Source organism: Theobroma cacao, chromosome 1, assembly GCF_000208745.1.
Source record: "Theobroma cacao cultivar B97-61/B2 chromosome 1, Criollo_cocoa_genome_V2, whole genome shotgun sequence".
NCBI lineage: Eukaryota > Viridiplantae > Streptophyta > Magnoliopsida > Malvales > Malvaceae > Theobroma > Theobroma cacao.
In genome coordinates, this window is record NC_030850.1 from 34,355,686 (window position 1) to 34,371,214 (window position 15,529).

At 36.1% G+C, this 15,529-nt stretch overlaps 4 protein-coding genes across 6 annotated transcripts; 2 read left to right on the forward strand and 2 right to left on the reverse strand.

Moving 5' to 3' along the window:
- Positions 1,265 to 2,084, forward strand: LOC18614104 (E3 ubiquitin-protein ligase RHA1B). The gene has a single exon (XM_007051684.2). The coding sequence runs from the start codon at positions 1,397 to 1,399 to the stop codon at positions 1,901 to 1,903; it is 507 nt and encodes a 168-aa protein (XP_007051746.1). The 5' UTR covers positions 1,265 to 1,396; the 3' UTR covers positions 1,904 to 2,084.
- On the forward strand, positions 3,945 to 5,625 carry LOC18614105 (protein crumbs homolog 1). The gene is made up of 4 exons (XM_007051685.2): positions 3,945 to 4,255; positions 4,383 to 4,660; positions 5,077 to 5,141; positions 5,220 to 5,625. Exons 1-4 carry the CDS (start codon positions 4,065 to 4,067, stop codon positions 5,421 to 5,423), a joined length of 738 nt encoding a protein of 245 aa, XP_007051747.2. The 5' UTR covers positions 3,945 to 4,064; the 3' UTR covers positions 5,424 to 5,625.
- On the reverse strand, positions 5,718 to 8,629 carry LOC18614106. 3 transcript variants are annotated; one of them, XM_018129223.1, is made up of 8 exons: positions 8,307 to 8,629; positions 7,679 to 7,700; positions 7,070 to 7,126; positions 6,879 to 6,960; positions 6,699 to 6,794; positions 6,494 to 6,618; positions 6,390 to 6,402; positions 5,718 to 6,218 (listed from the first exon to the last, which is right to left on the reverse strand). In XM_018129223.1, the coding sequence occupies exons 1-8, from the start codon at positions 8,404 to 8,406 to the stop codon at positions 5,859 to 5,861; spliced, it is 855 nt and encodes a 284-aa protein (XP_017984712.1). In that variant the 5' UTR covers positions 8,407 to 8,629; the 3' UTR covers positions 5,718 to 5,858. The 3 variants fall into 3 exon arrangements, with proteins under 3 accessions (XP_017984712.1, XP_017984313.1, XP_017985139.1); XM_018128824.1 differs by having other exon boundaries at positions 5,718 to 6,212; positions 6,384 to 6,402; positions 8,307 to 8,627; XM_018129650.1 differs by lacking the exons at positions 7,679 to 7,700; positions 8,307 to 8,629 and adding an exon at positions 7,207 to 7,423 and having other exon boundaries at positions 5,729 to 6,212; positions 6,384 to 6,402.
- On the reverse strand, positions 11,577 to 13,621 carry LOC18614107 (protein ecdysoneless homolog). The gene is made up of 3 exons (XM_007051688.2): positions 13,148 to 13,621; positions 12,762 to 12,826; positions 11,577 to 12,561 (listed from the first exon to the last, which is right to left on the reverse strand). The coding sequence occupies exons 1-3, from the start codon at positions 13,295 to 13,297 to the stop codon at positions 11,943 to 11,945; spliced, it is 834 nt and encodes a 277-aa protein (XP_007051750.1). The 5' UTR covers positions 13,298 to 13,621; the 3' UTR covers positions 11,577 to 11,942.

Sequence of the window (15,529 nt, forward strand, 5' to 3'; positions counted from 1 at the left end):
AACTGTGCGAGAAAAGAAAAAGAAAATCCAAAATAAGAGCAGGGTCGTGCAAGCAATGATTAGTGATGGGAAGTTGATAAAAAAAAATAATTGTGATTGCAGCTTTGAAATCCTTGTTTTCTGAGAAATTATTGCTTTTTTTTCACCGCTTTTAAATTAATTAATTGATTACAATGTCAGGTACAGACAATGGAAGCTCTAGCTAGGGTCGAGTAGGCCTTGCATCATAACACACGGCGGTCCCTTATTAAAATATTCAATCATTTCCAAAGTTAAAAATTTTAAACGGCTGTACTCCCTCTCTCTCCTTATCTGCATTAGCCATTTGTAGCATTTCAAACTCTAAATAAATTATTCTGACGTAATTTGCTAAATTTCATATATATTATAAATAAGATTTAAGACATTTTCTCGTAATAAATTTAAATTTGTAAATTAATGAAAACTTATTATTTAGGTTCATCAGACTACATGATTAATCAATAACATCGGTGAGTATAGTGATAAAATTTAATATTGAGTCGTATGTAGTGAGAAATTTCACTTTAATTTGTATTGAAATGTAACAATTACATAATTAATCAAATATTATTTATTAAAATACTTTAATTATAAATCATTAAGGTTTGATTTTATGATTATTATCTTTCTTTGAAAGGATTGAAGCTTAATTCATCAACTTCCAATTAATACATGTTTCAATAGTGTAAGAAAAAGTCAAATTAAATTATTTTTTTTTTGGTTTGCGTGTGTGAAAATGTTTAAGAATCAAATCCAATGATTATGAGCACTAGAAACACATGGTAAAAATTTAGAATAAAATAAACAAAGACTAAACGTAATGAATCCTCTACTTTATTACTTAATCCTCGCAGATAGAGTCAATTAGGCAAAGATAATTATTAAGAAAAAGAGACGATGCATCGAATGCTTACTTGTTGCTGCTGATGCCGATGATTGTTGTTTAGCCGTCCCCGCGTCTCTTACAGTTCCACTTCCTCACTCCTTCCATTTACAGCACGTGACACGTGTGCCATTTTCCCACTCTTCCGAGAGATTCGATCCACTCACCTTCCTCCCTTTATTTATTATTTTTTTAAAGAGGGTACCCCCAAACGCAGCCTTCCTTTACTCCGAATGTCACCATCACCCCACGGCCTACTCTACCTCACCCACCAATCAAATCTATCCACCCATGTCACAGTCAGTGACTGAATCAGTCTCTTATTAGCATGTACTATAATTTGCATACGAACCCATGGCTGAAGCCAGTCAAGCAGAAGCTTCCTCTTCTCCACTCTTGTTTCTCTCTCAACACTGTCTCTCTGTATAAGTACGTCAACAAAAGCGTTCTCTTCGCAATTTTAAGTTCATTTTGTTGTAAAAAATTTCCTTCATGGGGTTTCCGGTTGGTTACACGGAAGTTTTCTTACCAAAACTCTTCGTTCACACGCTTTCCTTCCTGGGTTTCATCCGAAGTCTAATTTTTGCCCTTTTTAACTACCTTGGACTCTCCGATTTCCTCGAGACAGACACCGTCTGGCCGGAGAACCCGACCCGAACAACCCCCGAGAACCCGCCCGTATCCGCTCTCCTGATCCGGGAAATCCTCCCCGTTATAAAGTTCGAGGAACTTGTCGTCGTGGGGGACCCGCCGGAGAGCTGTGCCGTTTGCTTGTACGAGTTCGAAGGTGGGGAAGAGATCAGGTGGTTGAGGAACTGTAGGCACGTTTTCCATAGGGCGTGCTTGGACCGTTGGATGGACCATGATCAGAAAACTTGTCCGCTTTGTCGGACACCCTTTGTTCCTGATGAGTTGCAGGATGAGTTTAATCAACGGCTCTGGGCTGCTTCTGGGGTCGGTGATTTTTACAGTGAGTACAGTTCGGTTCCGGGATTGTAGATTTTTCTTTAGGCGGGGAAGGAGGGGGCCGGTACTTGTTTTGTTTTATCCAATGGCTTTTTTTGTAACGAGCTTAGTGAAAATTGTACATATTACATGACAAGTTGGTGCATAGCCAATAAAAAAAAGAAAAAAAAAGGATAAAAGTTTTGCATATACAGTTCTTACAGTTTGAATGCTACAATTACGCTTTGTTTGAATTGTTTCTCAGGTTGAGAAATGAATATCAATCAATCTACAACCTGTTAATATTTTTATATAAAATTATTTAGGTTGGATTTCAATTCTAGTTAATTGAAAAGAGTTGAAGTGTGCACTTTACAGCTAGGGATTTGCTGGTATGAAATGAGATTGTTACCTATCTTTGTTGTACTTTCTCCTATAATTTTTGGGCTCAACTGCAAAGATCTTTTATCTAAAATTTTTGCTATAATTTGCTTATGAGGAGTGGATGTGTCTGTGAGTGAATTGAGCTTTAACAGTGTTGTCATCAAAGGCCATGATGCTTTGGTTTTCTGGTTGGATTCTTAGCTTCTTTTTAATAAAGTGATTCTTGGACTATACATTAAATTATTGTATCAACTTTGGGGTGTTGGGGTTTGTTAAGCAGGTGGCTGACCGATTTGTTAGGATCTTGTCACTGTCTGTCAATGAACAATGAACATGAAACTGATGACAAAAAAAAAAAAGGGAGATGATGTTTATTTATAGTTTCCCCTTTCCTTTCCTCAATTCAATTTGAGGTTCAATTCACAAAACCCAGTGCTGGTATGAGTTGATTATATTATTCTTGTATTAGATGGCTATTTTTGAAGCCTTTTTAGGGTTAAGTTTAGCCCGACGAATCAAAAGAAAGACTCCTGTTTTACTGATTTACTGTGTGGGTATTTGGGAACAACTCGTAGTCTTGTAGAAGTTGTTACTTTGCAGAAACTTTGGCAGTGATGATCAACTGCAGGTGTTTGTCATCTCATACTGATCTGTTAAAGAATGGTAAAAAAGTTTTGAGCAAGGGAAATAGATGGCTGATTGCAGATGCATTAACAAAAAGTGGTGGCCTGGTGCTGGTGCATTGATATTGCTTTTCCGTATGATGATTTTACTGAAGTTGGATTCTGTGCTCGACCCATCTTTTTCTCAGGCTCTGTTTAACTGCCTAAGGCTTGAATTCCATGCTGGCTCTGTAGCTCTGCAACACTGTAAAAAAGTGACATCAAAATGCAGCTGGTTTTCAGCATGGAATCTGAAATTCTGAATTAGTCCCCTTGATGGCCTGAACCATGTCTACGGGTAGGGGGCCCTTCCTGCCATCTCCCAATACCACAGGATTAACAGGACTCAGCAGCCCCCTTTTTGTTTCAACTTTGAGGGAGACAAAAAAATATTTTTTGAAGGATCCTAAGTGAATCTGCTAACTTTCTTTATCTGACCTTTTCCCTTTTATTAAAGAAGAAAGTGAATCTATCAAAAAGATTTAGCCCAAAGCTCGGTGCCTTCACTTTAATGTGATAGAGATCTAGTTGTCTATTTTTGATCATCCCTCTTACTTCGTAAATCTTCAAACAAATCGGAGCAGCTTAGTATTGGCTATGGGGCTTCCCTAAGATGGGAAATGGTGTGCTTCTAACGAGTTCTGCAAGTTAGGTTTAGACACTTGGCCCAACATGTGGTTGAACTTTAGTTCAAATTGTCGCCAGCAAAGGGAAAAAGGGCCTAGTCCAAGCTGCAAACGTACTTCATTTTAAGTGTTCAACCTCGATATACGTGAACGGTGAACCGTTGATTTTGCTTGCGTCCTTTGATCCCATACCCTAATAAACTACTCGCCATGGCATGCATTGTTTGACTTTCCAAGGGTCGCTGAGTTCTATTGACAGAAAACCCCTTCCTAAATGACAGCAGTTCCGTAACCATGAAAAAAACACAACATGAACCCAACGTATGTAATTTTAACCAACACTTCCTATGACAGTTTCAACTTCACTTTCACCTTGCAACTAACATGCCTATTATTTCTTTTCCCCAACACCGTTGCTTAAACTCAAAGGCTCTTTCGCAAATCTCCACATTTCATTACTTCAAAACTAAACAAAGAGAAGAAAACTTTACAACCCTTAAATCTCTATCAACATTCTCCCTCTTTCTATCTCTGAATCTTAAAATGTCCATCAGTATTGAATTTATGCATATAGCTGTCATAGTGATCTCTTTGTTGCTTGGATCATTGAACGTACATTCTCTACCATGTGAAGACAGTAGATGCAAAACTGGATCATGCAACAGCACCGGTGCCTGCATTTGCAATCTCCCTGATCCATCCACCATCTTGGGTGGTGATCGTCCTTTCCTCGGGTAAATTTCAACATCTTCAAACTCTTGAACCATCTGCATCTTCTTTGTGTTTGATTATTAGGACACTTCTTGGTGAAGTCATCAAAGTAGTTCTGGTAAATGTTTGTTCTGCTATTGTCAACTACAGGGGGGAATACTGTGATGAAGAGATGACAATGTGTGATGGGACAAATTCTTTTTGGTGTCAAAACGGTGGGATCTGTGAAGAGATTGTTCAGGGTGAGGATTACTCCTGCAAATGTCCTCCAGGATATGCTGGAGAGCATTGTGAGCATCGCGGAGCTCCTTGTGGTAGGATATTCTGCTTCCATGAAGCTGAATGCCTGGCTGAAAGTGATGTATGCGAGTGTTCCCTTAACTGGAAAGGAAGTGTTGATTGCTCCCTCCCAACAAAAAACAGAACAGGTCAACTTTCTTCTCCTACCTTGTTTATAATCTGATTCTCTTTCTGTTTGTTTCCTTGTGTTACTCATCTTAAAGAGGATTGTCTTGATGAGTTTGAAAGAATTAAATACCAGATTTTACAAAGGTTTTATGCTTTATTAATAAAGTCAATGATCCCTAATATTCACGTTTTGAATACTAGGTGTTACATGGATTCTGTCCTATTGAACATAGCTACTGCTCTAATCCATTTTCATGTTTCATTTTGGATTTAGTTAATAGTTTTTTAACCGGCTCGGCAATAATAAATTGCGACAGGGGATGTCAATCTCTTAGTTTTATAGACAAGAAGACGCTTCTAAAGTTTCAAAGAGCACGGCTAGTTAATTGAAGTCTTTGTTTATCTAAATGCTCTAACATATTACAAATCGTTGCAGATTCCTTTATGAATTCGACTATGTCTCAATTGCCACATTGGGGAAGCAGTAATAGCGGTACAAGTGTGAGTATGATTCATCTCTCCCTACCGTTTCTTTCACTCTTGACCAGGCAGAATATAATCTATAGTTCATTTTCACAGTGGATTGTGGTGGTTGTGGCCATTTCATTTTCAGTAGGAGCAGTAGCAGGGGGTGCTATATATGCCAAGAAACTGTTCGGCAAGAAAGAAAGCGCTCCAAAATTTCAGCAGCTATCACGAATGCAAAGTCATGGGATTTTGGATGATGATGAAGGTGATTCCATGGTTCCAGAAATGACTCGAAATGGTAACCAACGGCTTTAAATTTATGAAGTATTTGCCAGCAATGAAACAGTGGTTCGGCTTTGATCAGACGTTATATGGTTCAGTTGTAATTCACGGTAGCAATGGAAATAATATCTTTTGTACTTGGATTTAACGATTGAGGTGTATTTGATGAAAAAAGATCACAGAGATACATTTTCAACAATGAAGGATTTAGTGTACATTTTAGTTCCTTTTTCCATTTGAGCAGATGCTTCTGACAGGTGTAGAATAATAGAGGAGACTTTATGATATGCTGCTACCCAGGGCTAAAACTTCTTTCAGATATGAATCTGATCGAAACAGAAAGAAAAACTGCACATACTTTTCCATGTAGTAAAATTTCCAATGCATATCACAGCGGTCAAGGAGAAAGTGATCAACGAGTCAATCCAAATTTCACCATTCAGATTACTTGTATTTGAACATGTATTACTATCTAGATAACTTATGATAACCTTGAGGAGGAGGAGAGGGATATCCTGTAGAAGGCAAATGTTGAGTAGGTGGCAGGTATCCAGGAGGAAAGTAACCTGGAGCAGGTACTGGAGAAGCATTAGCAGGGTAACCAGGCGGGGATAGTGGGTGTGCAGCGCCAGGGTAGCCTGGGATAGGTGGCGGACATGCGTAGCCATAGGACGGCTGCCACTGCTGTGGTTGAGGTGGATATCCAACAGCTGGAGGCACTGGCTGATCAATCCGTGACATCTGCTGCACTGGAGGAACTACCATAATCGGTGCAGACCCGAATTTACCATCCCTTTTGTCCATTTCAATCTTGTGCTGAGCCTGCATTATTACATGGTAAAAAATAAAATTTAGAAGGGTCAAAGCAAATAAATCTTGTAATTTGGAAACCTTAGCCTAGGTTCTTTTTCAAAGGCCAAGCGTCTAGCTAAGCTGGTTCACTGTGTTCTGCATCGGCCTAAGCTCTTTACAAGCACTTTGTTGATTGCTTACCTGCATACAAGCACAGACCCTACAAAACAAAACAATACAAAAGATCAAGAGAAATTCTTTTAAGGAACCCTTCGCAGAAGGCATTCAAAAGGATACATCGAATGTCTTACGTGCAATAAACTGCTTCATTGAAACAGTTTAATATCTCTGAGGCATCCTCAAGCTCATCGCTTCCACTAATAACAGCAATCAGACGAAATATGCATGCAATTTGTGCAAGACAGAACATAAATCCCTGCAAAATACGTTTAACTTTATCAGCAAAAACACTCAAGAAAAAGCAGATAATCGATACAAAAAGACAGAGAGATTTACAATGATGCAGTTGTCACATTTCGTGGTCTGTATATTGAACTCATCTTGAAGAAGAAAGCGAGTTGAAGCAACTGAATTCGAGAAGCAACAGACAACCTAGAACGAATGGGAACAGAATCAGACTCTTTTTCTGGTTAAATTCGGGAACAAGAAGACTACTACAGGGGCTTTTCCTTCTACCTCAGTGCATAGACAAAATTCAGGACATTGGCTTTCCCCAAGCTTGCCGCTGCAAGGCATGTAACCCCCACAACATTGGTACCTACAACATTAGAGGTAGAACACAAATCCGAGATGTCGTAAACTAAATTTTGCAATTTCGAATTCTGGTCGGATGATAGAGCTGTAGAAGTGACGACGTCCCTTTTTACCTGGACATATCATCGTAAAGAGCTCGTTTCCGCAGCATATATGAAACGCACTGGGGGCTGTCATTCACGAAAGACGGAGCGTTAGTAGGTGGCATCTGATCCATGGCACTGAAAACGGATTTTCAGCCTAACCCGACCTCAATTTTTCACTGTGATTCGGAATCCCATCCCGCAACGGCCTTTTTTTCAGGTTGGAAACATATTACTTTTGAGTTTCCCTTTTTAAGACTGCAAAGGAATCAAAAGGTTTGGAAGATGGAACAGAGACTCAGCAGCTCTTTCTTCTTCCATCCTTCTCCTTTTGCTGTTTGGGTTGTGGGATTTGTTTATATGTTCTTGTTTTTTTTTTAAAAAAAAAGTCATTTGAGGTTTGGATTTGTTATTCTTCTCAGTCTCTAGTTATAGATAAGAGAATTTCTGGGTTATTTTGCATGGCTATAAGTTTATTCTTAGTCTAAATCGAAACAAACCAATTTTTGTTCTATTATGGCTTAATTAAAACTCAAATAAATTCATAATAAACTATATAATACTCAATGGTGTTAAAAGAATATGAGAAAAAAAAAATGAAAACAGAAAATAGCATCTAGGGTGACACAGAAAACTCACCAGCATGCTGCATAGGGGCAGTCTGTAAGGAAAATGAAAATGGAATGAGATATCCAATTTAATTACAAAAAAAAAAATTAACAGAATATCTCTAGAAACAAGTTTATGGAAAATGAAATTCATACCAAGAAGAAAAAATTTCAACCGGTTACCTATTCTTGTAAGCACGTATTAAGCTCAAAACCTAAATCTGATTTGGTGCTAAATGATTTTTCTTTTATAAAATATTCAAACAGTTTCTTATTAAGATGTTGATAAATTTAGTTTTGATCTGTATGTTTTTTTAAATTTTCTGATTTATAATAAAATGAATCCATTTGATCGAAAAAAAGCAAACAAAAACAGAAAGACTATAGTTTCTGTCCTGTTTTCATTCCTTCTTTCTTTTACGTACGTTTTTCAACAGGGAATACTCTAAGCAGAGCAATTTTTGATACGGTAAAAAGAAGCACGTAAACCTTTCCATTTGGAAAGATTAATAACCTGAAAGACAAAGACATTCATGCATGGACAAGGAATTTCAAACATTCATTTTGTTGTCCTTGGAGCCAAACAGAGATAAAAACAAAATATTGTCTGAAACGAAGAAGAAAAAGAAATGGGGGGGAAAGAGTAAATATATAATTACAGGGAAGATCAAATGTGATGGCGTCCATGAGACTAGTGTGCCAGACATTCCTGTAACTCTGACGAACCACCATTTTGTCATACCTATCTTGGAAACCCATCGTCCCTGAATTCAGATGCTAAAGAACAAGAATCAAAAGACACCACAACGTACGATATGAAATCGAACAACCTAAAAAATTCGAATCACTATGGATTTCGTTGTTCGTCCGTCTCTGAATGAATATACAGCGTGAGAAAGAAGAATAAGCAGAAAACTGAGGGAAACGCCAAGTACAGCTAGGAGAAAAGCGAGAGGGGAAAAAACATGGAACAACGTTCGAAACGGAATCGTCCGATTAGAAATTCAGACAAGATTCTGGTTCGGTCTTGTTTTTCTTGTTTGATGTCTTCAATTTTTCAACTTCTTTTGTTTTTGCCACGCGGGCTTTTTATGGAATGTTAATCATATAATAACTAGTTAATTTATGTTGGGTTAGTGATAAATTAGTTGTATGTTTAGTAAATTTTTCCGTAATTAGCTGAATAATTCCCCCAAGTTTAGGAAGATCAAATAGTATGTTGCTCCATGGTTGTGATTAAGTTGTCCCAATTAAATTATATATATAAATATGATAAAATTTTTTGACATAAATAAATTATTTCAACGCCAAATTAAAGTGTAAATATATAATTTGTCATAAGCTTATAATTCATCACTATATTGTATCTACACATTATCACTTAAACATATAGTATGATTTTATAAATATGCAAAGATAAATATTTAAAAATTTTAAAATTATAACTTTTTATTGTTTTAAATTTATTAATGAAATGATAATATTTGACTAACTAATAATATATTAAACATTATAAATACATCATATATTAATTCATTTTTCATTTATTTTATTAAAAAGCTTACATTTTGGTCGACTTTATGAAATATATAGTAATTCAAAATCTTATAAACTTAACCTGTTGAAGTGACGTTGTCTTCATTTATTTTTATACCATGTTGAATCCTAACACAAAATGTAGAATCGAAGGAAACAAGCAAAACGAACGCAGTTTGAACATGTTTGGTCTTCAAAGCGCAAAGGCGAAAAAAAAGGTCAACCGAGATATAAAAGAAATCCAGTGTAGCAGCCAATCTCATCCTCACACGACAACAAGTTTCAATGAGTTTGGGTACGTCTGATCACCAAAGTACGGCGTGACATTGACCTTTCACTACCTATACATTTTGTTTTAGCATTATTATAATTATCTCCTGAGCATTTTTGCATTTTAGAAATAAAAAAAATTACTTCTCAAATGAGATCAAGAGTGGTCTCTCCACGCGCGTTCAACGAGCGTGCCCGAAATCTATTATTCGAGTCTGGATTTCTTTTTCCTTTTCCTTGGTTGAAAAGGTTAAAAAGAGACTCCCTTTGTGTGGATAAAAATATTTTCAAAAAGAAATTTGGACGAAATTTAATTTGAAAATACAAAAAATAAACAATTTCAATTTGTTCAAGGCATTGAAAATGCATGAAATATCAGTTGCAACTTGCACTTTCTGTTCCTCTCCAATCCTACCAAGGCCAAAAAATAATAAACAAAGAAGCAAAATTTCACCATGTTAGTTGTTAGTTACAAATTAGGAATGTTATATTTAAAATTTTTTTAATAAATTCTTATTCCCGTATCATATTAAATCAAACATATGTATTTTTATTTTTAATTAAATAAATTATTTTAATTAATAATTGATTATTTATCATTTTATATTCACGTAGAATTAACAAAATATTTATATGACATTAACGTAGAGTGTAAAAATATTATATGATTATGTTATGTCGTATCATCATGTATTATGATATGTCAGTATTATATAACATATATTGGCAAGTAATATTTTACTAATAATAATTAATCAATTATTAATTATAAAATTTTATTTCACTTAATATAATAAAAATTTATTTGAATTTTTATAGATAGTTCAATAATTCTTTTAGATATTATACCATTATTAAATTTGGCAATTCGTATATCAACAAATTTTTTGTTGTTGACTCAAAAACATAATTATTATTGCACCATATTTCATTATATTGATTCCTAATATTTGAATTTTTTTATAGATATGCCAATGTAGATTTTGAATATATTTATTTCATGTAATTTTCCATTTCAAACTATTGTAATTAAAATAAAATAAAATGTTGTAAATTCTTCATACTAATTCATGGAAGTCTTGCACGCCAATAAATTAACTAAATTTAGCAATAAGTAGAGTATGAACAAATTTTATTGTCATTGGCTAAAAGAAATAATTATATCATAATACTTAAAAGTCATTTTTAACATGACAACATAGATGTCTTACATATATTCATTACACGTAAATTTTCCATATCAAATTCAATAAGATTCATCTTTAAAATTTACAAAAAAAAGTATGGAAATTAAAAGCGAAACTCATTTTTAGACACAATAATGTAGATTTCTTATATATATTCATTCCACGTAACTTTTCATATCAAATTCTAATAAGATTCATCTTTAAAATTCTCAAAAAAAAAAAAAAAAACTCTTAAGTAAGGAAATTAAAACTCATTTTATTGATATGACAATGAAGACTTCTTTTATTTATATATGTTCATTACACGTAATATTTCCATATTAAATTCCAATAAAATTCATCTTTAAACTGTATAAAAATAGGAGAAAAAACTCTAATAATTTTGAAGTAATGAAATTAAGATTAAAACTCATTTTTGTATATGATAAGGTAGATTTCTCATTTATATTCAGTTACACATAACTTTTCATATCAAATTTAAATAAATTCATCTTTAAAAGTAAAAGAAAAAAAAGAAAAAGAAGAAAGTGAATTAGGAGCTTCACGATCGCAGTGGGCATTAGCAAACCCTACGGGATTTATCATAGAGCCTACCAATACCACATGCGAAATACAACAATAATTTCGATACTGCATCGTTTTAATTTCTCATGAAACCAATCGAAATTACAAAATTTATCGTATAATTTACAAAGTGTTAGATTTAGAATCCAAATTCCGCATGCTGAAAAATGGAATCATGGGCGAAGCACAAGCCAAAGAGCGGCAACCATTAAATTAAATTGGGTATTTATAATTTATTGTGCATGGGAAAATAATTTCTCAAACAGTCGCCGTTTTGGAAAAGCTTAATCACAAGAATCCCACAGCGCCACATCACCCCAACCTTTTAAAGATGTACGCGACCCCCCTTTTGTGTGTTTTTTAAAGGAAAAAGATAAAAACACGTTTGAAATTACAAAAACCGCCCTTCCATTTCCAGACATTGACTAACATGCCCCCTTTTCGGTCCACGCGAACCACACCCTACGATATCTCCTACTGTCATGTTGGCAGAGCAAATTCTAGTCTCACCCACGACAAAACCCAACATCATATAAAACAAAACCCCCACAGCCCCAACGAAAAAAAAAGAAAGAAAGAAGGAAAATTAAATTACTTAATCTAAAACCCTAAAAATAAAAAAAAGAAAAACAAAGTAATGAAAAATACGATGATCTCAACACATTGAAACGCAAAAAAGGAAATGGAAAAAAGGAAAAAAAGAAGGGAAGCCCAAACCCTTTTGTTTTTTGTTGTTCTTCACATTAGGGATTTTAACGATCTTGCCTTAACAGGCTTCCTCATTCGTTTCTTGCTACTGTCTCCGTTCTCGTCGTCCTCATCATCCTCATCATCGACATAATCAAATTCTTCATTATTATCGATTTGCGAAGAAGACGACGGCGTCGTATTGTTTTGAGTAGTGATAGCGCTGCTGTTGTTTTCAACTTCTTTAGCCTCAATATCCTTGCTTATTTCGCCTGCTCTATCGCTGCCGCCTCTTCTTTTCCCCCACAACGGCCCAAACCCAGAATAATAGTAAAATTCATACGGGTTCGATGCTGATGACGAGCCTTTCTTGGCTGCTCGGGCTCGCCCGCGGCGGCTCCCGGTTACTTGACTATTCTTCTCAGCTTTCTTGCTGGTCAACGAGCTGGGATTGTTTCCACTATCGCTGCTGTGGTTGTTGTTGTTGTTGCAAGATTTCAGCAAAGCCTCTTGCTTCGACTCCTTCTCCTCCTCCTCCTCCTCTTCGCATTGGCTCTTAAACCCAAATTGCCTGCCTATTTTCATCTCATCGTTATCGTCATTATCGTCAATGACCATGCCTTCCACTTTCATTAGCGCTTTCTCTTCACTCTCCATCATCGACGCTACGCTGCATTTTGAGTAACATCGCAACATTTTTCAACAGCCGCAGAAAACACACAAACTGGGTTTCCAATAACTCGCCAACCCATCAACAAATTTTTGGATAATTATTCCACTATTTTAAAAACGAACAACAAAAACCCTAATACAATACCACGACACCGATTGATAAAAGAGATTCGAATCGAAGAATATGAAGTAGATTACCTCTCAACAGCACCAATAGAATCGCCTAAGCTCCCATTTCCATTAAAGCTATCTTCAGCTTCAAACTGGGTTTTAAGAGAAAAAAAGAAAAAACGAACCAAGCAAACAAATGAAAACCCGAACCAGAAAATAATACACAGAAATGACGAGGACCCATTAACCTAAATCGACTATTTGGAGGAAAATACACGATAAGAAGCAGAGAATTTAGGGTTTTCTTGAAACCCTAAAATGGGAAAAACCCTAAAAGAAAGGGAGGGATACAGATAAAATGTCAGGTAAAGGAAGATGAAATGGAGGCAAGAGTGAGGAAAGAGTAAGTAGATCTGCCGCGAGAAACGAAAGAATTATTTAAAAGAGAAAAAATAAAGAGAGCAAAGTGTTACCTGGTGATGAAGAGACGATGGGTATGGTTCTTGAGCAAAAGGAATCACATCCCATGGCGACTGGTTCAGCTGGCACACGTGCACACTCTCAGGCCTTGAACCCTGCGGGTATATCTGCGATGATAGCTTCGCGTTCTTCCGAATCCTCATGGTTTATTGGTACCAGATAACAATAATAATAACTAATAACGATGGGAATAGCAAATAGGTGGAGACCAACAGATTAAAAGAAAACAATATCTACGAACTGAAAGCTAAGAGAGAAAGGATATATAGATCCAAAAGCTGTGTTTATTTTCGAAAGAGGGAGAACGAATTTTTCTTTTCTTTTCTTCTCTTTTTTTTTTTTTTTTGGCTCTCTTCCCAGCCTGTCTATCTTTTCTTTCTTTCTCTCTCAGAGAGAGGGGGCCTTTGGTGGTGCTATGGTGTTTTTTTGCAGATCTCACAGAACTCGATAATCAGGGTTTTCTTAACTTTCTGTTGCTTTCTCGGCCCTTCATATGTTTCGATTTGTTTCTTCATGGACCATTTTGTCCTTGCGTTCATCTGTTTATTTACGGAAATGGCTTCGGGAGAAAAGAAAGCTGCCGCTACTACACGTCATGATAGTTGTCCAAAGTTATTTTTCTATTATATAGGGTGTTAATGATCTTATACGGTTGCCCCCACGTTTGGCTCCGGTGGGGTCTCTTGCATTTGCCCTTTATCTCGTTGATTTTTTGGGGCAATTTCCCCATCAAGAACCTGAATGAACGTTACTGTTTTGGAAATTACACGTGAAGAGTGCATTAAGGGACAAAGAGCTCGCCCTATAGGATCATTCCCCCAACAGGCGTCAGGTCTTAGGGGTGTTTTGGTCAATTGCGATAATTTTTTTTTAAAAAAATGATTAAATGGATGAAACCTAACATCTTTCACTCCTAGAGCAGAGGGAATGGAAGAAACGGGGGCGTTGGTGGGGGAAGGAAGGGGAGGAGAGTGAATCAAACGCGTTGAAACCAACGCGCGGGTAAGAGGAAGTGGAAAACACGTCTGCCCCACAGGAGAAATGGATTTGATGAGTGTACTTGGGTTGGTCCCACTCGGGATTGGGGGGCCTCTGTGAAGAAGGGTTGATGGAAAAGAGGGGAAGGTCTCTCCCAAAGAGTGAAAAGCACAGAATGTGATACCCGGAGATTTTTAGCAGGTTATAAAAGCTAGAAATAGCAGGCAGGCACCACCGGAAGCAGCAAACTGTTAATCAGGAAGACCCAACCCCAACCTTAGGTGTCAGGTTGTTGCAGATTTTCAAGATTAATTAATTAACTACTTGATTAAAATAAATGAAGAATTTTTAAAATAAAACCCAATGTTATTTTGTTTTATTTTCAATTATTTTGTGATATATAAGAATATTTATTTCTTAAAACTGTTCAACACTTGTAACGTTGTTATCTTAAGCTTGTGCCTAATAATTCATTTCATGCAATGTTTGGAGAGGACCTACCATTATAGGGTGTGACAAAGAGGGGAGTGGAATCCAAATGGTCAAAACATAATGAAATACTTATTATGATGCCAAAATGGGCTAATGGTGCTTTCTCAAATAAAAACACTACTTTTTTTAAGTCATTTGTGAAATGGACCAGTATCCTTCCTAATCCTACAGTCAGTCTTATCTAACTGTTGGCTACTAGCCTATAGATTTTATTACTATATTGAAGGAATAATAGCATGGTAGGGGAAATAAAGAAAAGAAAAAAACTCACCCACTCATATTCATTGTTATTTGCACTTGACCAGTAAACTCATTTTGGATTTCCTTTTTTCATTAAATTTCAGAAACCAATGATCTTTTTCTGTAGAAAAAGAAAGCCATTGATTGATGAAGAATTTGGTAGTAGTATAAGGTTGGTTCGATATGAATTTTGTATCTTGCAGCCTAGCAATAATGTGGAGTATGCCCTACTGCAAAGAGAAGTTGACCCAATAAATTCTTTTAACACCGGTTGGAGTAAATAGTAGAAGAGTAAAGAGTTAGCTCCAAAACAAGGGCTTTTGCTTTTCTTTACGTTCGCTCGTTGGCAGTGGCCGCAGGGACCCAAGTCTACTCCCCCACCCACAGTTTGACACATGCAACACAAAACAACGCAACAAATACAAAAAGATAATAGAAACAGGAGAATGAAACAGGGTTTGCTCTCTTTACATGACAAATCTTTAAAATGAATAAACACGAATATTGATGTGGGGTATACTGGGAGCTAGGGTTGCAGCCATTTTGTACCAGATTTTTGTTAAAAAAAAATTTGCAGAATTATTAAAACGCATCTCCCCTCACTTTCCCCCTCCCTCTTTCTCCAAAGAATTTATAGGGCTTTCTTTCTCTGGGTCGTTATATAC